Raw genomic sequence first — 22,287 nt, 5'->3', positions numbered from 1 at the left:
TAAATATATATATATATTATTATATGATAGTAGATCTCCGTTTGCCATAAACGGTAAGACAATAATGGGTGCACCGGTATCTTCAATGCACACACCTATTAGTGTCAATACATTTCTATGATTAAAGTCTTTCATAATAAGACCTTCATTTAGAAATACATTGACAACATTGGTATTATTTATATAGGCTATAGATTTATTATATAGATATACAAAATATGAGTTATTGTGATTAATATTAATATAATTTTAATTATTATTTACTTACAATTTTTTTTTAAATATTTTTGTGCTACAACTTGTCTAACATTATGATAATAATTACTTGAATTTAATATTGTTTTTTACTTTTAAAATTTAGTAAAATTAATAACATTTTTAATGTTTTCAATTAATAAAATAAATAGTAAAACAAATGATATTAATTACTTGAATTTAATATTGTTTTTTATTTTTAAAATTTAGTAAAAATTAATGACATGTTTTAATGTTATCAGTTATAATACTTAGTATTAAAATATAAAAAAATAATCAACAAATATTTAACATAATATACTATATTTATGTTTAGATTTAACAAGTTTTATAAACATGAGATTAATAATGTTTTATTAATGATAATTATATTTTTTTTTAAATTTAATATTTACAATTAATTAATTGTAATTTAAATTAATATAATTAAACAAAATTTACTATACAAAAGCATTTTCTCTAATCTATTTATTTTGTATACAAAAGCTATAAATTTATATAAAAACTAATTTAATATTTATATTTTTGTTTAATAGAAAATTTTACATATATGAAAAAAATATTATTATTATAAAAAATTTTATAATAGATTTTTATTTATATTACTAAATAAATTACAGCAAATTTTACTAATTATAGAATCAATAATAACTATATAATTATTTCTTATTGTTAATTATTTTTGATTAATTAATTTTTCTAAACATTTTACTAAACCGATCGTTAAAATTGTGTAATAATAATAATAAATTTTGAAAAATATTTTACACAACTCATTATATGATCACATCAATAATTTTGATTATTTATATATTAATTTTATACTATAGATAGCAACGTTAATAAACATATAGTACCTTTAGTTTTGTTTTTTTTAAAGTTAAAACTGTTATAATCATTAAATTTATACAAAATTATGCAATACCATATAATATAAAAGTATTATAAAATATTATAAAGTATTTATAATTATTAGTCACATACACACACACTCACACACCTACACACAAACACACACACACACACACACACCTACACACAAACACACACACACACACACACACACACACACACACACAAATACTATACTGTGTATATCTATAGTATATATATATATTAAATTTTTTATATATAAAATATTTTAAATGTCTAAACATTGTTAGTATTGATAATTTGTTGAATCCAATCCAATTTGGGTGCAATGCGTACAAAAGATATAGTTTTAAACACATCATTTGGGTTCAAACAATAGCCTATAGATTTAGATGAACCACGTGTTATACCAATAAGCACTGCCCTACCGTTAATATACTGATACAGTGGACCACCAGAATCACCCTATTATGAGAATAATATATTATATAAAATCAATTGTAAAAATTAAAGAAAATAATAGAGAGAGAGAGAGAGAGAGAGAGAGAGAGAGAGAGAGAGAGAGAGAGAGAGAGAGAGAGAGAGAGAGAGAGAGAGAGAGAGAGAGAGAGAGAGAGAGAGAGAGAGAGAGAGAGAGAGAGAGAGAGAGAGAGAGAGAGAGAGAGAGAGAGAGAGAGAGAGAGAGAGAGAGAGAGAGAGAGAGAGAGAGAGAGAGAGAGAGAGAGAGAGAGAGAGAGAGAGAGAGAGAGAGAGAGAGAGAGTGAGAGTTTTAATAAAGTATAACAAAATAAACAAAATAAATTTGACATAAAAATGATTGTAATTTACTAGTAATCTAACTAATTATTAATATACTGTACTTTACTTTATATTAATTATAAAAATATTGGATTATATATAACTTTCTTGAATGAAACTTAAAGAATAAATTACTGAATATTTATTATATAATACTGTTATGATATCAATATTTATTTGTTTATTATAAAAACAATATAAAAATTATTAATTATAAATAAAACTTACGGCACAAATCATGGAACCATTGTATTTGGGATAACGTATCATATAATACATATAGGGATCATAATTGAACACTAGGTATACCCAACCAATTTGTAAACGATTAACAGTGTGTTTGTGATTACCGTAAGCACCGAAACCAGCTATAAGTGCCAACTGATTAATATCGTCTACATTGCGATCAAATGATGAATCATAATTAATACTACTTTTAGTGGGCAAACAAATGGCATTAATAGGTCTAAACGTATGTCTAGTTGTGGTTGAAAGTGGTATCGATTCTTTCAGTTTGATTAATGCGATATCAGATTTCCTGTCATTATAACTGTTTGTATAGTTTGGATGTGCGTACAACTGGTCCACACTATAACTGTGCGGTAATTGTTGGAGTGATTGTGTTCCGGGATATACTATAATATCTGATTTGTTATAATAGCAATCGTTTCTAAAGTGTATATAAATTAATTTAATAAAACTAAATTCTAATCAATTTTTATAATAAAATTAAAATTTTAGATTTGTCTACTTGTTTTATTTTTTTTATATAAATATATAGATTAAAAATTCTTTTATAAAATATTTATTAAGTTAATAAATTAATTTTTGTTAATAAATTATTATTGTAACTATTACTGACACTTACCTATATATACAATGTGCTGCTGTTATAATCCATCGATCATTTAATATTGAACCCGAACACGAACTATTGATTTAATTTAATAATTATATATATATATATAAATAAACTAATAATTTGTTTTTGTATCGCTTACTGGCAATAGTATAATGTAATTATATAAAAGTATATGTATATGAGGGTTAAGTAAGGGGGGTAGGGGGTAAGACCAAAATATACACTAAGATCGAGATTTTGGGATTTTACACCTCAGACTTTTTGACTAACCCGTCAACATATTTAAATATCCACAATCTGTTTATTGTTTCAATGTATGCCACAAACGGCACTTCTCCCGGTTTAGCCGATCGTCCAAACTGTATGTCCTGTTGTTGTGTATAGTTTGCATACCAGCGGAAACACTGGCCGTTCATCAGCACTGACTCGCGGCCCACACCACACCCTTCCGGTGATATTATACTATCCATTGATGATATGATAGCACATAATGTATACCATATAATCACATTGTATTTGATAATATTGACTAAATGTGTTTAAAGAAAACTTAATAATTATTTCTCGCAATTATTGTATATATAAAATTATATAAAAATATTAGTAAATATAATTATACCAATAGTCTTATAAAATATCATTGTTTTCAAATGTACTTATTATTTAATATTTATCGTAACTAATGCATAATTAATTATTAAAAATTTTTTAATAAAGTACAGTATATTATAGTATTTTTGACATAAATTAATTAATATGATATTTTCTTAAGTTTATTAAATTTACAGAAAAAATTATAATATCAAATATACAGTAAAATTATATACATTTTATTTGTAATGTATATTAAAATATTAAATTACTGTCATTTTTAATGTTATCAGTTATAATACTTATTATTAATATATAAAAAAATATTTAACAAATATTTAATATAAACTATAGTAAAATAATGTTAAAATGTTTTTAAATTTTTTTTTTTAAATTAAACTATTAATTTTTGCTATATAACTATATAATTTATCTGATTTTTTAAATTTCATAATTTAGAAATTGTATATTAAATTTTTATAATTAAAATTAATTTTTATTTTTCTTTTATTTAGTTTTTTTTAAGTTTTCTATTTTTTTTAATATTCAAGTTACTGAGAATTTAACTGTATATTTATACAGTATTTATTTATTAATTGTTGCAAAAGTTTTCATTCGAGAGGGTGGGGGAGGGGGGAGGGGGGAAGGAATATGAGTATCTTTAATTTAACAATACAAAATAATTTACAATATGCTATATATTAATATATTAAATACAATATAAACTGTATATAAATTTATCATCAATATATATTTTTTAATATATATATACAGTATATATATATATTAAAAAAAACATCAAACATAACATTAATAATAATAATAATAATAATATAATTATTAATAGTATTAATAATCAATAATTAATTGGAAGTAGTTTTTTAAAAAATAATTTATAATTACTATTAATAAAAAAAAATTATTTTTTGTTAAATATTATATAAACAAATATAAATTTATGTAAATCTCTTTATATCTTGAATGTCGTCTCTCTCTCTCTCTTATACAGTATATCTATAGTATGTCTATGTTTTTGATCCATGTTTGAGCTGATGAAAAAACCAGTCGACTTTAGTACTCCAGGCGCCTCCGTGTGCCTCAGCTAACTGAGTGGTAAAATATTGTAGCGCTTCTTCGCTTGATTTTTCCACTTGCAATGTCTGTCTCAGATAACTAATATCTTCCATCGACTGTAGCTCCGGTATGCCAGTCGACAGCATCATCGTAAACAATGTTATCAATAGACTGGCATTTTCATGCAATACCAGATAAGCCCGACCGCACAGTTGATGAAAACTAGTGATGTTTTGGGGTAATAATTGGATTTTTTTTTTGTTGAAAAAAATAAGTTATTAATTATCGGTAATTAAAATAATCGTTAAAATTATGTGTTTTCTCTCCCCATATGGAAATGTCTAAGACATGTGGGGGTAATAATGCGAGTTTTGTACCATATATGAAAAATATATAATTTTTTTTACTTTGAATAATAATTTCCCACCCCACACCCCCTGTTTTTTTTGGACGTCTCTAATTGTTTCAAACCTCAATTGTGAATATGCTATCTAATTTACCTATTTATTATTATATATATATATATATATTAATATATAAAAATACTGTAAATGTATACAAATGTTATTTATTGTTATAAACACTGTTAATAAAAACTAATTAATTAATTACCGGTAATATCTAAAAAATATATACCAGTTTTTTTTAATTATAGATTACTGTTTTAAATATATCGGTCATTCACAGTTACCTACCCCCTACCCCCCAATTTTGCTTTTCCCCACTGACTCGTTTAATTTTAGCAGGAGTGGTAAAAAATGCGAGTTTTTTTACCGTATGAAACATTTTTTTGTTTGATTTTTTGATTTCCATATGTGAAATAAAACACTACTTTACGGTACTATTGTTTTGTTTATCACTTTATATGATAATACTATGGGTATTATGACTTACGCCTCAAACTCTTTGCTTTTCAATGGATTTTCCGATCCTTTGGATATTACCTGAAGAAAATCGTAGGTCAAAACAAACGGTACTCTTTCACGATTGATGCCAAACTTTTTCTTGAAATGGCCGAGAAAATGGCCAAAATCTATATGAAATATTTGGCCATCTTCGGTAATCATAATATTATCGGGATTACGGTCGCCAATACCCAATATGAATGTGGCCACACAATAGCCGGCACACGATCGGGTAAAGTTATCGACGGCCGTATGATATTTGTCCCGATTGTGCTCTTTGATCCATTTGTGTAGTTGACTGGAGTCGACTTGAAGTGCAGCCAATCGGCCGCCCGATCGCTGTATATTCATAACAGTTTTGGCCGACCGAACTACTTCGATCATACCGACCTGTTTGCCAGTGGCCAGACAAGTGTACGGTAACATTTTCAGATCGAGACCCGCCCGACGCCATATCAAATTGATAATTGAAATCACTTGCAGTGTCAGCATATCCTGACGCAGGTCGTCGCCGCTCTTGAATATGATAGCATTTTTGGCGTAAGCGGCAATCGGTGCCATCGGATCCGGATTTGTCCAGACCAGCCACAGCGGACGTTTAGCCGAATCCATAATACGACATTCGGGTACAATAATATCGCCCAATACTATACTATTGTTCAATGGATTCGGTAGCTGTTGAAGGGCTTCCATATAGTCGGCCTGTTGTATGTAATTCGATAGGAATCGGATCCGATCTTTCTGGGCGTCGTCTTTACGTTCTTTCAGTACATCCGTTAGCTTTTCCAACTTTTCCAGCGCCTGTACCTGTTTGACCATTGACCTCAAGATCAGAAACGGTAATCCGCGACAGTAGGCTTCCAATAGTATACCGCATCGAACCGAATGCAGCTGTTCGTACATTTCAGACTTCAGGTGCCAGAAAAAGAAATGTCCGATACGTTGATTATTTAGCGACCGATTGAGCAAAAAATGTGAGATTTCATTGTCAAAGTAGGGCTCCTTTTTGAGCACTTGGACCAACTGAAGCAGATATTGTAGGAGATGATCATCGCTGAGACCCGTGTCCAGCCATTTGACAGCATAGCTGCGTACCTTTAGATCCGTATATTTACAGTCCAACAGTTCCAGCGCTGTCTCGACCTTAATCTTTGGCCAACGTTTCAATAGTAGATAGAGTTGTGCCACTTCGTCTCTGTTGTTCCATTTGATAGCGTCCAACAGTTTCGGTAAAGAGTTCGGCAGTGCGACCATAACGTGTCGTAGACTCCATAGAAAATCTTTTTCCTGTTCAGACAACTCCGATAGCGGATCTCTACGCAAAATATCGGTCAATTGGGCTAACTCTTGAGCTGAAACTTCGGCTGAGACATCGACACCGATATCGTAGCGAGCGATTCGCTGCGATCGTTCAGCGGTTGCCGCCGCCGCTGTCTGGATGTTGTCGGCAGCCGGTGTCGCTCTATTGCCGGTCAAATCGCGCCGACTTTTCTCCATTTTGATAATCCAATTGGCGTACTCTTCGATGTGGCCGTCGGGCGGAAACACTACCGGATGCGAGTACCGTTCGAACTCGATTTGCAAACACGACGAATCTTTATTGGGATTCGAGCCGATCATTCCCAACGGATTGAGCAAATCGTCGTAACCTTTAGGCATTGGCCACAAAGTAATATTCAAACGATCGGCCATCAATTGGCTTCGGTAGTCGAACAATTGAATATTGCCGAACGCAATGGCGTAGTGTTCTTCGCGACGTTTACGCTGAGTGACGGCGCAAATTGAAAAACATAGCCGAGCCGATCGGGGAATGTCGGGCGCGTACAAATCAAATTGAATCGTTTCCGACCAGCGCGGGTTTTGCGGCGCCACTTTCGCAGTAGCCCTGTCCTGGCACAGGGCTTCGGCTCCGTGATAGATACCCACTTTGACATAGATGCCGTCAACATCGCGAACATTTACATAGGTAGCCGACAGGACACTGATCCTGAAGTAGCTATTGATTGTCCACAGAGACATCAGTTCCTTTCTTTGTAGGCTCTGATAGATATCGGCACCGGTAGTGGCATATGTGAGACTGCTGTTGGCGATTGTGTTGTTGTTGTTGTTGTTGTTTGAGGTGTTTATAGTATTACTAGTAGTAGTAGTGGTGGCGGTGGTGATGGTGGGTGTGTTGTTAGCGGTGGTTATACTTGAGGAGGTAAATCGTTTCATAAAGTGTGGCATCAAAAATGAACATTTGGGCACTTTGTCGACAAGTGTCGACTGGCCAACCAAAAACAGTTGCGGCTGTTTGGCCTGCGATTTACACGAACGTATGTACTGGCAGTTCGGGAGAGAGAGAGAGAGAGAGAGAGAGAGAGAGAGAGAGAGAGAGAGAAACAAAAAGATATATTAAATGACAATCAAAAAAATAGATTCAAGTGGTGATAGTCATCAACTAAAATACATACACTATATCTGTAGAGTCTATAGTTGCCCAACAAATACTGTTCAACGCCGCAAATCTTGAGCACATATTTATGACTGTCTTGTTTGGCCAACTCGTCCACATCGACATCAATGTCTTCATTAATATTATTATTATTATTATTATTATTATTAGTCATCAACTTGTTGTCAATTGATATCTTCTTCTTATTATTATTTGTCTTAATCTTATGGTAAATAGCTTTCAGTGCGTCACCAATAAGATCGACGCATAAGTAGTTTTGATTTACTGTCAATATATACGATTCATTGGCAGCAACGGCAGCGGCAGTAGTGTTTTGGTCACCAGCAACGGCTGCGGCACCGAAATCGGTGGTCCAAACGCATACATCAAACGTGTCGTCGTCGTCTTTTGTCAGACGGCCACTGGCGCCGCCGTCGGGATCTGTTTCGTCGAGTTCGGGCGGAAAAGCGTAAAACAGTTTCTCATTGGCCGTCAACTGTTCCCTATCGTCGACAATACGCTTACAAAGTGTCTGTACGTTACGCCTGAACTCAACAATTTCGGCATTCCTGACACTGTCCAACTGATTGATTGGCTTACCGATGGCCAAACTGATTTCCGAGGCCAATATCTTTTCTTCTTTATTACCGTCGGGTTCTTTTAGTTTCAATAGCGGCTGAAACAGCCGAAGATCGCACAGCCGTCGGGTTTCGTCGTAAAACTCTTCGACTTTCGAGTCCTGAGTTACCGACACAAAGATATAGCTATTGATGTCATTCAGTAGCCGATAGCAGACATGTTTCTTGGCCTCCGACCAGACATCCTGTTTGATCGATTCGAGCGTCGACTCCCGATTGGCCATCACTTCCAATAGTAGACCGTTTGGTGTCAGTACGTCAATGACCAGCGACTGAGGCATCAGATGATTGCCCCAAAGCTCGTCGGCCGTCGGTACGGGTTTCGGAGCCATTTTTTGGTGATAATGTTATATTATTGTCCACTAATCAGTGGTCACTTTGGCCGGTGACACGCGGCAAGTGGTCAATACTTGTGTCCACTGATGATGATGATGCCGATGGCCAGTTGCACGCGGCTGTATCGTCGGCTAAACACAGTCTAAGTGTCCGCGGTTCGGGTCTCTCTGTTTTGTTGTTGGTGTTGCTGACGGTCACTACCCGTGAAATGATTGCCGATATTTAAGCGGTCATATAATTATTATTCGGGCGACTAATCGGGCGATTAATTAACAAAACAAAAACAACAAACAAATTGTTAGTACAGTTGACGTCATTATTATTATTATTATTGTTATTATTATAGGGGCTGTTCTGATATTACGTTTGCACTTTTTTTTAAATCTAAACCCCCTCCCTCCTCTATGTTCGATATTGTTTGCATATATCCGTTAAATTGTGTTTTATTTCCCATATGGGAAATGTCAAATTCATGGGAAATAATGCGAGTTTTCTCCCATATGAAAAATATAGTTTTTTACTTTTTTTAATAATAATTTAGTGCTTAATTTTTACCAGGGGTGGTAAAAATGCGAGTTTTTTACTTGAAAATTTTATTTTTCAATTTTTTTTACTTTCATATGGGAAATAAAACGATTTTACTGTAGTTATTTTTAAAAAAATTTGTCCCTAACACCGATAACCCCCTCCCCTCCTTACTTCACTAAAAAATAAAATATCTAAATAGATATTAACCCCTCCCCCTCGTTCGCAAAAGTTTGTTTTGACCGACCCCATTTCCCCTTAAATGCGAACGTAATATGTGAATTACCCCTTATTATTATTATTAATATCGAGTTTTAAAAAGTTATTATTGTTGTAAACAAGTCTTACATAAATAACATAATATATATATTATTAATAATTATTTTTTTTCAAAAAAAACGTTTAAACAAACATTTTTAACAAATTAACTATTAATTAATAAAAAACTATAGAAAAGCAAAACAAAAGTTAATTAAATATTTTTTAAAATATATATTTATATATAATATTTAAATCCAATGATTATTAATAGTAAATATATTAATTATTCAATTAAAATACTATATTTTCTTATTTTTCAAAATATTTATTATGTTAACCAAACATATGATCTGTGGATCAAGTTTCCAGAAATTTATATATATATTTACAACTTTTTTAAACTATAAAAACTAATAAATAATTAAATAAATGTTTTTTTTAAATAAAAACTACTCTATTATTATTTTATTTATGATTACTATACTCTTAAACTACAAAATAATTAAGATAACAAAAATAATTTTTAAAACAATAATATATATATATATATATATATATATATATATATATATATATATATATATATATATATATATATATATATAATTAACTGAATATATTTTAAAATTACTAATTAAACTTATGATTGACATAACACTATATGAATATGTTTTTCTTATTTTATTATTATTAATAATATATTTATGTAATATATTTGAAGCTTATTTTACTAAATAAATAAATTATTTTTTTTAAAAAAAATAATAGAGATTTAAAAAAACAAAATTTTAGTATACAATGATTTAATGATATTTTTAATATAATATAATTTATTATAAACACCGATATATTCAGTACTGAAAATCAATAATTTATTGTCATTTGCAAATAAATCTTACTAATAAAACAAAGTTTAATTAATAGTTTGTATAAAAATATTTGTAATTTAATATATTCATCATAATTATTATAATTATATTAATAGTAATATATTTTATAATTTGCATGTACTGTATATAAATTTTATATACAGTACATGCAAACTATAAAAATAATTTATTAAATGTATAAATTTTATACTGTATATTGTATTTACTGTATATATATATATATATATATAATAACAAAAATACTAAATTTATATTATATTACAACAAAAATTAAAGCTTATTTCTAATTTTTTTAAATTATATTAATTTTAACTATTATAAAAATTAATATATTGATATTGTTTACTATATTACAAATATAAGTTTAATTTCAATTTAATGTTAAATTTAATAAAAATATCTCAAATATCATGATTATTCATAAAATATTTATATAAATAATTAATTGTAAATTTTAAATGTTTGTCGGGATATAATTCTCATTAATAAAACATAGAGTATTAGACAATTAAATTAGTTTCAAAATATATTCATAATTTTTAAATTATAAAACTTGTTAAATCTTTCTCTCTCCCTCTTTCACTCACTCACTCACTCACTCACTCACTCACTCACTCACTCACTCACTCACTCACTCACTCACTCACTCACTCACTCACTCACTCACTCACTCACTCACTCACTCACTCACTCACTCATTCACTCACTCACTCACTCACTCACTCACTCACTCACTCACTCACTCACTCACTCACTCACTCACTCACTCACTCACTCACTCACTCACTCACTCACTCATTCACTCACTCACTCACTCACTCACTCACTCACTCACTCACTCACTCACTCACTCACTCACTCACTCACTCACTCACTCATTCATTCATTCATTAATTCACTCACTCACTCATTCACTCACTTAATCACTCAATTATAATTACTATTACTATAACTATATCATAGAGTATAATATAACATAATTATTAGTATTTAACTTTATATGCAAACAATTAATATAATTTATTATTAAATTACAATATACTACATGTTTATAATTTTTAAAATTCAGTACTTATATAGTATTAATGTATTTTTAATAAAAAAATACTAAATTTATATTTTATTAATGAACAAATAAATTTAGCTAAAATAAATTGAAGCTTTAATATTAAATAAAATTATGATTAATACAGACTATTTTTTTTTAAATAATATAATATTACTTAATTACAGATTTTAAAAATAAAAATTGTTTGTTAATCTCAATACAATGTTATATTCATAATTAATAACATCTCAAATATCATGATTATTAATAATACAATTTATAAAATCAATTAATTGTAAATTTAAAATGTTTGTCGGAAAATAGTTATCATTAATACAAACATTATTATTATTATTATTATTATTATTATTATTATTATTATTATTATTATTATTATTATTATTATTATTATTATTATTATTATTATTATCTTTGTATATCACGGTTGTTCCGGTGTGATCACAGTTGTGTCGGCCACTTTTGGTGGCAGAGACACGACTGGTTAGACTCAACTCAAGTCTAGTACTTTTCTGACTGTTCTACAACTCTGAAGTATCACTGCTTTTTGCATTTCATAGATCTTAGTTTTTCTTATTTGAAGTGATTCCATACTTAGGGCCAGATTTTTCGGTATTACGGCCATTGATGACAGTATTATAGGTATTATTTCAACTTTCTTAATGCGCCACATCTTATTGATCTCATAGGCCAAGTCTGTATATTTCCGACGTTTCTCACAATGCGTGTCCTGTAATTTATGTGTTAGTGGGACCGCTATGTCTATTATATACGCCTTATCTTGATGTTTGTCTACTATGACTATATCTGGGCGGTTGTGGGCCACAGTCTTATCAGTTCTTATTTCTTTATCCCAGTAGAGCTTGGCACTGTTGTTTTCCATTACACTTTGTGGCTCGTATCTATAGTATGGTAATGGGTCTTTGATTAGTCCGAATCTTATTGCCAGTTCCTGATGTATGATCTTGGCTACTTGATTGTGACGGCTTAGGTACTCGGTATTTGTGAGTACTTTACACCCATTTAGTATATGTTCTATTGTTTCGGACTCCATATGACACATCCTGCACTTGTCTGTTGGTATGTTTAGCTTTTGGATATATTTCTGATGGTTACGGGTCGGAACCACTCGATCTTGTATTGCCATCATGAACCCCTCTGTCTCTCCGTGAAGACCGGCGTACTTCAACCATTTTGTAGACATTTCTTCGTCTACGTGTGTTTGGTTGAGTTCTGCCCGGTATCTTCCGTGGAGTTCTTTTGAGGCCCATGTGTTAATCCTCTCTTTTTCATTTTGTATATCTATTTGATGTTCAATATTGCTGAGGTTTAGAGGTGTGTAGTTGTAATCGAGTGTTGATGTTATTTTGTGGAGCTCTGAGACATAGCATTTTTGTTGATGGTATTTTCTCAACAGTTCTCGCTGTTTGGCCTCAAGGCTTACAATGTTTAGTAACCCTCTACCCCCATGTTTTCTACTAACACATAGTCGTGCTACAGAACTTCTAGGGTGGTGTACTCCAAACATTGTAAGTTGTCGCCTTATATGTCTTTCGATGGTCTCGAGTTCTGTTTTACTCCATTTTATTATTCCGAACGAGTATGTCAGTACAGGTATTGCCCAAGTGTTTATGGCTTTGAATTTGTTGTTTGAGTTTAGTTGAGATTTTAGTATTTTAATGATTCTTTGATTTAATGTTTTCTTTATTTCTTCTTTAACTGCTGTCATTTTAGATTTATGCATTTGTTTAATACAAAATATTTGTATATATCTCCATTTTCTAGTGCCTTTATATATCCATTATCAGTTTCGTACTCAGGTCTCTCTGAGTAGACACCTCTTTTCAATTTCATTATAGCACATTTATCTAATCCAAATTCCATATTTATGTCATTGGAGAAAGTTTCTGTTGTTTTTAACATTGCATTTAAATCAGATTCTTTTTCGGCGTATAGTTTTAAATCGTCCATATATAGTAGATGTGTTAGATTATATTTTGTATCATTTGACTTTAGATTTACGCCTTTTAACTTTTTGAGTAATGATGACAGTGGATTTAAGGCTAAGCAGAACCACAGAGGACTGAGCGAGTCGCCTTGAAATATTCCTCTGTTTATTTTAATTTCTGTACTTATTTTTGTTCCATTATTTATATTGACACACAATTTAGTTTTCCATTTTTTCATCATATTTTCTAGTGTGTTTATCAGTGTGTTGTCAATTTTATATAGTTTTAACACTCTTAATAACCATTTATGTGGGACTGAATCAAATGCTTTCTTATAGTCTATGTATGCCATTTCAAGATTTCTATGTTTTTGACGAGCTCTTATTGTTATGATATTGTCTATTGTTAATTGCTCTTTACAGCCCATTGAGTGTTTTATACAGCCTTTTTGTTCTTCAGCTATTATGTTGTTGTTGCTTAAATGATTATATATTTTTGTTGATATTATGGATGTTAGGATTTTATACATTGTTGTTAGGCAAGTGATTGGTCTATATTTGCTGGGATCTGATGTATTTTCTGTTTTTGGGAGTAGATATGTTATTCCGGAAGTGAGGAAGTCATCGGTTTGTCCTGTTTGTATTATTTTATCCATTGCTATTGCCATTGGTTCATGTATTGTTGTAAAGTGTTTGTACCAGAAGTTTTGTATTTTGTCTTGTCCTGGGCTTTTCCAATTGTGGGATTTCTTGAGGGCTTCGGTTAAGTCATCTTTTATTATATTTACTGAAGTCATATGTGGTATTTCTTTATTTTCATCTTCAATATCATTTATCCAATTAGATTCTTTATATTCCTTTGGGTTACTCCAGATTTCTTTCCAGTAGTTTTCTATTTCATCTATTTGTGGTGTATTGTTAATATTGCTTGAATTTATTTTATTTTGATTTCTATAGAACATTTTTTCGTTATTATAGAACATTGTATTTTGTTTTCGTCTTTCGCTTTGTTGTTTATATCTTCTGATTCTTTGTGATAGTGCTTGAACTGTTTGTTTTAATGTGTCGTTGTAATTTCGGATTATTGATTCAAATTCAGGTTCTCCAGGTTTTGTCTGTAATAATCGGTATATATCTTTCAATGATTGGTTAAGTCTTTTTGATTTGTTTCCATTTAACACTTGCGTTATTCTTCCAATTACTTGTCTTTTCCCTTCTATACGTGTCTCTATTCGCTTTTGCCATTTAGGTATCATATTTTCATGATTTTGTTTTGTTGTTGACATGTGTTCTATTTTGTAACCTAATAGTCTCGATACTGCTACTGCTGCACAATACGTTATTGTATTAATCGCGCTCAACGACATATTATCTTCAATGTAATTTTTAAGTATATCATTAATTGTTATTATTGTAGACCTTGTTTTAACGCCACTTCTTATTTTTGGTAGCTTAGGTCTGAATTCTATTTCAAAGTCTTTATATTGTTCTAAAGATGTTTTTAGTTCATTTTCTGCTGTTATTCTCTTTATTTCATCATTTGTATCGATTCTGTTATCTGTTGTTGTAGGTGTCTCTTCAATTTCTGGCACTACTTCTACTGTGGTATTTAATTCAGTTGTTTCATTTAAGGATAGTTCACGTGCCACTTGTTGTTTGATTTCTTGTAATTCTATTGGGGATATTTTATTATTCTTTGCTAAGAATCGCCGTTGGTCTGCAATTCTTTGTTCCGTTACATTTAGTTCTGGATATTTCTGTTTGAATGCTAAGTATATTTGGTTTCTGTAATCAGTCATATTTGTTTCGAGTCGAGTTGATCTGTAGTATTCGCGCATTATCAAGGTATTCATCTCATGTGTCCATTTCATGCGCTTTTGCGATTTTTCAACCAAATTGGTCAGTTGTCGCTGAGAACCAGCTTGAACTGAAACATTTTGGCGGTTAGTCTGATTTTGTTGACTGGTCTGCGGTCGCATTACATCACAGCTTTGCCCGCATAGCACATCACTGCGTGGGATATGATGCATACTTATCGAACTGCAGTCAATGCCTACCTGCTGAACGCGGGATTTATTTGAGAGGGTACCTCCCGAACACCCCCCGTTATTCCTTCGACTACGTGTAATCATAATTATATATATATTTGTTTTTGGCCTTTTTACGGGGTCCCAGTCCCTAGAATAAGCTCAACACTAACATGTGTCTATTGCCACCCATTTCTCACCACTAACATGCGTTTGTTGAAATAGGATTTTTATTTTTTGAAACAAAAGTGGCCATTGCGTGTGAGGACGAGTAACTACTCGAAGGGTGAAGGGACATCCTTACGGACGCCCCTTCGGGGTGGGGGCACCTTTTTACAGGCACCCCCGGGTGGGAGCACCCTTGCGGGTACCCCCAGGTGGGCACCGATACCGAAGTACCGATACCCGGGGTCGGGCAGAAACTCGTCCTCACGTAGCACCCCGCTTTCCCCATACTACCTAAGTTGGCCGTCCTAAGCAGCGTTGGTTGGGCAGGGACGGGAAACACAGTGAAAACAATTTTTATTTTAACAGAAAAATTGCTTTCCACATCGGGGCTCGAACTCACGATCTTACTCTCCATTACATTACATAGCCCTACACACTAACCACTACACCACTGTGCCTCCTCTTATTATTATTATTATTATTATTATTATTATTATTATTATTATTATTATTATTATTATTATTATTATTATTATTATTATTATTATTATTATTATTATTATTATTATTATTATTATTATTATTATTATTATTATTATTATTATTATTATTATTATTATTATTATTATTATTATTATTATTATTATTATTATTATTATTATTATTATTATTATTATTATTATTATTATTATTATTATTATTATTATTATTATTATTATTATTATTATTATTATTATTATTATTATTATTATTATTATTATTATTATTATTATTATTATTATTATTATTATTATTATTATTATTATTATTATTATTATTATTATTATTATTATTATTATTATTATTATTATTATTATTATTATTATTATTATTATTATTATTATTATTATTATTATTATTATTATTATTATTATTATTATTATTATTATTATTATTATTATTATTATTATTATTATTATTATTATTATTATTATTATTATTATTATTATTATTATTATTATTATTATTATTATTATTATTATTATTATTATTATTATTATTATTATTATTATTATTATTATTATTATTATTATTATTATTATTATTATTATTATTATTATTATTATTATTATTATTATTATTATTATTATTATTATTATTATTATTATTATTATTATTATTATTATTATTATTATTATTATTATTATTATTATTATTATTATTATTATTATTATTATTATTATTATTATTATTATTATTATTATTATTATTATTATTATTATTATTATTATTATTATTATTATTATTATTATTATTATTATTATTATTATTATTATTATTATTATTATTATTATTATTATTATTATTATTATTATTATTATTATTATTATTATTATTATTATTATTATTATTATTATTATTATTATTATTATTATTATTATTATTATTATTATTATTATTATTATTATTATTATTATTATTATTATTATTATTATTATTATTATTATTATTATTATTATTATTATTATTATTATATTTTTATACAGTTAGGGTTCGGGCAAATTCCTTTCCTCGTTAAATGATCCAAAAGTTCCCTATATTCCCTACTCAATGGGAATTTCTAGGAAATCTATATTCAAGTGCACTTATTGAACACTAAACAACAAATTTTTTTTATAGTATTTGAATAAAAAAATTATTAGTATTCAACTATATTTTGAGTGTTACTTTGAAATAGTATAACTAAATTCAATTAATCCAAATTTATTTTTAAATATTTTAATAAAATTAAGTTATTGTAAATTACAATGAAAAATAAACTAAATATTAGAAACTAAATTCAGTTAATTATTATTGAAAACTAATCTATTAAAACAATTTAATGACAAAATAAATGTTTATATTATTCTGAATTTAAGTAATTAGAGTATATTTATAGTATATTAATAATAGTTTAAAAAATTTTTAAAAGTAAAAGTATTTGTTGATAACAATATAATGGTTTATATCAATAATATCTTAAATATCATAATTATTAATAATACTATTTATATATTTAGTTAATTGTTAATTTAAAACTATTGTTTTTCCAGAATAATAATATTATTCATGAAAACATTGTTTTATACAATAAATAGTTTAACTCTTTGATTACTTTCATAGAATTAGTTGTTATACAGTATTATAAAAACTTATAATAATTGTAAAAATAATTGAAAAAAGTTTTTAATTGATATAATCTATAAACTGTATTATATGTAAATTATACAGTATTTTATTATAAGTTCATAACTATACATTAATTTTTAGTTATATTTATATTGTTAGACAAACTTTATATTATTTTTTTTTACTTTTTGTGTTACTGTGTATATACAGTATATAAAACAATATGATTAAGTATTTTTATTATATTGTTTTGATTATTATATTAAGTGATCAAACAAATGGTATTCCGTGTGACAAACCGGGACTTCCATACAATGGGATAATCAGTTCGCAGTCGGAATCGGTTGTCCGATATTCATGTGATTCGCAATCAATACTATTAGGAGACGACACCCGTCGGTGCAATCATAGTACTGGTCACTGGACTTCAATGGATATGCAATGTTTAAAACAGATTAGTAGTCATACAATTAATAAGATTATGATTACAAATCAGAAAAACAGTGGACAAGCAATTAAATTAATTGATGGCAAATATTTTACGTGTTTTAATCCGTTTGTTTCCCGTTCAACCAATCATTCAATTGAAATTTTTTTACATTCAAAAATTTCTGTCAAAGGAGTTCAACTGTTAATTACTGGTATAAGCAAACAATATTTATCAAATGTTCAAGTACATTTTGGTAGTAAAAGTCAAACAAAATTACTAAAATTACATTCAAAAATAAAAACTGTTGGAAATGGTATAAAAATATACCAATTCATTGGCACTGATAGTCATATAAGTGGCGATTATCTGAGTATTATCTTAACAAAAGGTTTACCGATTGTATTAAGCATTTGTGAAATTGAGTTAATAAAAGCTAATAACGACGAAAATGGCTTACTTTGTGGTACACCTGATGTACCAATTAATGGCTCCGTTAGTATCGATAATGATAATAAGATATCGATAGCTAATTTCAAGTGTAATAAAAATTTTAAATTAGTTGACAATCATTATATAATATGCAAAACATCCGGAAAGTGGTCATCGGTATCGCCTAAATGCACATTAATTGGTAAGTTTAACAATAAATGATATCAAAACTAAGATGATTACCTTATGTAAGCAACTAAAAAATTTGATTTAAACCTATTTGAAACATTAAAAATTATGCGAAATTAATATCAATAGTAATTTATTAATTATTGTCATTGAATTTTGAAATATCTTAACAATTATTGCTAATTTATAGCTAAATATTGTTATAGAATTGCACAATAATGTAAATTATGTTATTACAATTATAATCAAAACTAAAACTATAAAAATATTTAATAACTTTTATTTAATAATCTAATTAATTTTTTTTAAATATTTATATATTATTATTGAAAGTTGACCCTGAAAAACAGAAACCTGGTAAGTACCGTATATTAATAATATCAATAAAACTAATATTTCACTGATTTTTATTTAATAAATTTTTTAAAATTTATTTTTTATACAATGACTGAACTAAATACCCAAAAGATGAACAAGGTAATTATATTAAAATTATGATTAATTAAGATTATACAGAAATGTTTTCAAATATTCTGAATATTATTAATATATTTATATTTTTTAATTAAATCTTTTTTAATATAAACATATTTTATTTAATTAACAGATAAAACTGGAGATCAAAATAAATCAGGTAATATAAATACAAAAAAATACTATTAATAAACATTAAATTAATTTTAATTTGCTTATAGTTGGCTTAATTGTGGCAATAATTGTGTTTGTAATAATTATAATAACAATAGTTATTACAGGAGTTATATATAAACTTAAGATTAATAAAAATAATATTAACAACAATATTAAATCAATTCAAGTCATATATAAAAGGGATACAAATGATAATGATATCAATGAACAACAACAACAACAACAACAACAACAACAACAATCATCAAATGGTATATAAATAACATCATTTTAATATATAATATATAATAAATATTTATTAATATTAATATGTATTATAATTAGTAAATTTTGAAATATAAGTATTTTAACCAAATTTTTTTAGTAAAAATTATCAATTAATTACTATTTTTTATATCAATATTAAACAGACAATGATTTGTCATCAATTGAAGACATTAATCAAGTGAACGAAGAAATTATTGAATCATTAAAATTGGAAAACATTTATATTGAAAGAAAACATTTAATAATAAAATCTTTGATTGGAAAAGGAGAATATGGATCAGTTTATAGCGGACTACTAACTGATCCTACTTTAAATAATGTCAAACAAGTAGCCGTCAAAACACTGAAAAATTGTATGAAAATATTAATTTTAAAAAAATATATTAATATTAATCACAATCACTCTTATTTTGTTTATTGTAAATTTATAGCCTATATAAAAGATACAAATTCAATGAATACATTTCTTAATGAAGGTCTCATTATGAAAGACTTTAATCATAGAAATGTATTGACACTAATAGGTGTGTGCATTGAAGCTACCGGTGCACCAATTATCGTATTACCATTTATGTCAAATGGGGATCTATTATCATATATAAGAAATGATAATAATCTACCAACAGTTAAGATGCTGTTGAAATTTGCCATTGATATTGCAAAAGGTTTTCTATTTATAATATATATATATATATAGAATTTTTTATAATTTTTATGATATATTATGAAAATAATTTTTATTTATAAATATATTTTTTTTATAAATCTTATGCACAATAGGTATGTCCTACCTATCGGACCGCAATTATGTGCACCGAGACTTAGCCGCACGAAACTGTTTGGTGGACAATAACTTATTGGTTAAAGTATCAGATTTTGGTTTATCGAGATATATGTTTGACAAGATTTACTACAGAAGTGATAACCAAAAGTTCAAATTACCGGTCAAATGGATGTCACCCGAGAGTCTGGAAAAAGGTATATACGATACCAAAACTGATGTCTGGTCTTATGGTATACTCGTATGGGAACTGATGACCCGCGGAGTTACACCGTATCCTAATGTAGACAACTGGGCGATTGAAAGTCATCTAAAACAAGGAAACCGTTTGCAGCGACCCTATTATTGTCCGGAAATAATATATTCCGATATATTGTTGAACTGTTGGTCAGACAGTCAACAATCTAGACCTTCATTTGATGAAATTATAATTAAAATTGAATCCATAATAAAACCATTGGATAACAGTTTATCAGTTGACCTGAATAACTGTAATAGTTATATCAATTATCCGATTGATAATAATGATATAACTATTAATTAAAGTATTTTCATTTGAGTAAAATTTGATATTAGATATACCTTTATATAAAGTAAATTTTTTTATATTATAAAATCATTTATAATTAATTTTTATTTATAAGATTATGAATTAATACAAAATCTTTATTGTAATTATTATTATTACATTACTATTACAATCATTTGAGTAATATTTAATATAACATATTGTATATATCTTTTGTATTGTATTGTATATTTGTATATAATTTTGTATTAGTTACAATAAATATTAAATAATAAGTGCATTTAAAAACAATGTTATTTTATAAGACTATTGGTATAATTATATTTACTTATATTTTTATATAATTTTATATATACAATAATTGCGATTTATAATGATTAAGATTTTAAAAAATTTAGTCAATATTATCAAATACAATGTTATTATATGGTATACATTATGCGCTATCATATCATCAATGGATAGTATAATATCACCGGAAGGGTGTGGTGTGGGCCGCGAGTCAGTGCTGATGAACGGCCAGTGTTTCCGCTGGTATGCAAACTATACACAACAACAGGACATACAGTTTGGACGATCGGCCAAACCGGGAGAAGTGCCGTTTTTGGCATATATTTACATAACTGGTTAATGTATAGTAAATTTTGTGTAATTATATTAATTTAAATTACAATTAATTAATTGTAAATCTTAAATGTTTTTTTTTATAAATATAATTATCATTAATAAAACATTATTATTCACATGTTTATATAGATATTTGTAAATTATAAAACTTGTAAAATCTATACATAAATATAATATATTATGTTAAATATATGTTGATTATTTTTTTATATTTTAATAATAAGTATTATAACTGTATATTTGATATCTCATTATAAGTTTTATTTAAATTTAATAAATTAAGAAAATATCATATTATTTTATATTAAATACACTATTAATATAATATACTGTACTTTATTAATATTTTTTTAGTTAGAAATTATGTATTAGTTAAAATAAATATTAAATAATAAGTGCATTTAAAAACAATGATATTTTATAAGACTTATGGTATAAATATATTTACTTATATTTTTATATAAATATATATATCCAATAATGATAATAATAGTTTTATTTAAACACATTTAGTCAATATTATCAAATACATTGTGATTATATGGTATACATTATGTGCTATCATATCATCAATGGATAGTATAA

The 22,287-nt window shown here is 27.8% G+C and overlaps 1 protein-coding gene across 1 annotated transcript; it reads right to left on the bottom strand.

Moving 5' to 3' along the window:
* Positions 1-4,339: 4,339 nt before the first annotated feature.
* Positions 4,340-9,087, bottom strand: LOC128957993 (phosphatidylinositol 4,5-bisphosphate 3-kinase catalytic subunit alpha isoform-like). Its single transcript, XM_054303806.1, has 3 exons — positions 7,812-9,087; positions 5,348-7,680; positions 4,340-4,675 (listed from the first exon to the last, which is right to left on the bottom strand). Exons 1-3 carry the CDS (start codon positions 8,760-8,762, stop codon positions 4,405-4,407), a joined length of 3,555 nt encoding a protein of 1,184 aa, XP_054159781.1. The 5' UTR covers positions 8,763-9,087; the 3' UTR covers positions 4,340-4,404.
* Between the last annotated feature and the right edge of the window lie 13,200 nt (positions 9,088-22,287).

This window comes from Oppia nitens, unplaced genomic scaffold (genome assembly GCF_028296485.1).
Source record: "Oppia nitens isolate AA-2021 unplaced genomic scaffold, nextdenovo-longstitch-racon4-pilon3 scaffold3_pilon_pilon_pilon, whole genome shotgun sequence".
NCBI classification, from domain to species: Eukaryota; Metazoa; Arthropoda; class Arachnida; order Sarcoptiformes; family Oppiidae; genus Oppia; species Oppia nitens.
This window is presented reverse-complemented; position numbering and strand designations above follow the sequence as displayed.

Bases quoted from the DNA above. Each gene is read 5' to 3' on its own strand.
- LOC128957993 (XM_054303806.1), bottom strand. From the start codon at position 8,762: ATGGCTCCGAAACCCGTACCGACGGCCGACGAGCTTTGGGGCAATCAT. The intron at 7,681-7,811 runs GTATGTATTTTA...CCGAACTGCCAG, and splicing joins ATAGACTCTACAGATATAGT to TACATACGTTCGTGTAAATC. The intron at 4,676-5,347 runs GTAAGTCATAAT...AAACATCACTAG, and splicing joins AAAAGCAAAGAGTTTGAGGC to TTTTCATCAACTGTGCGGTC.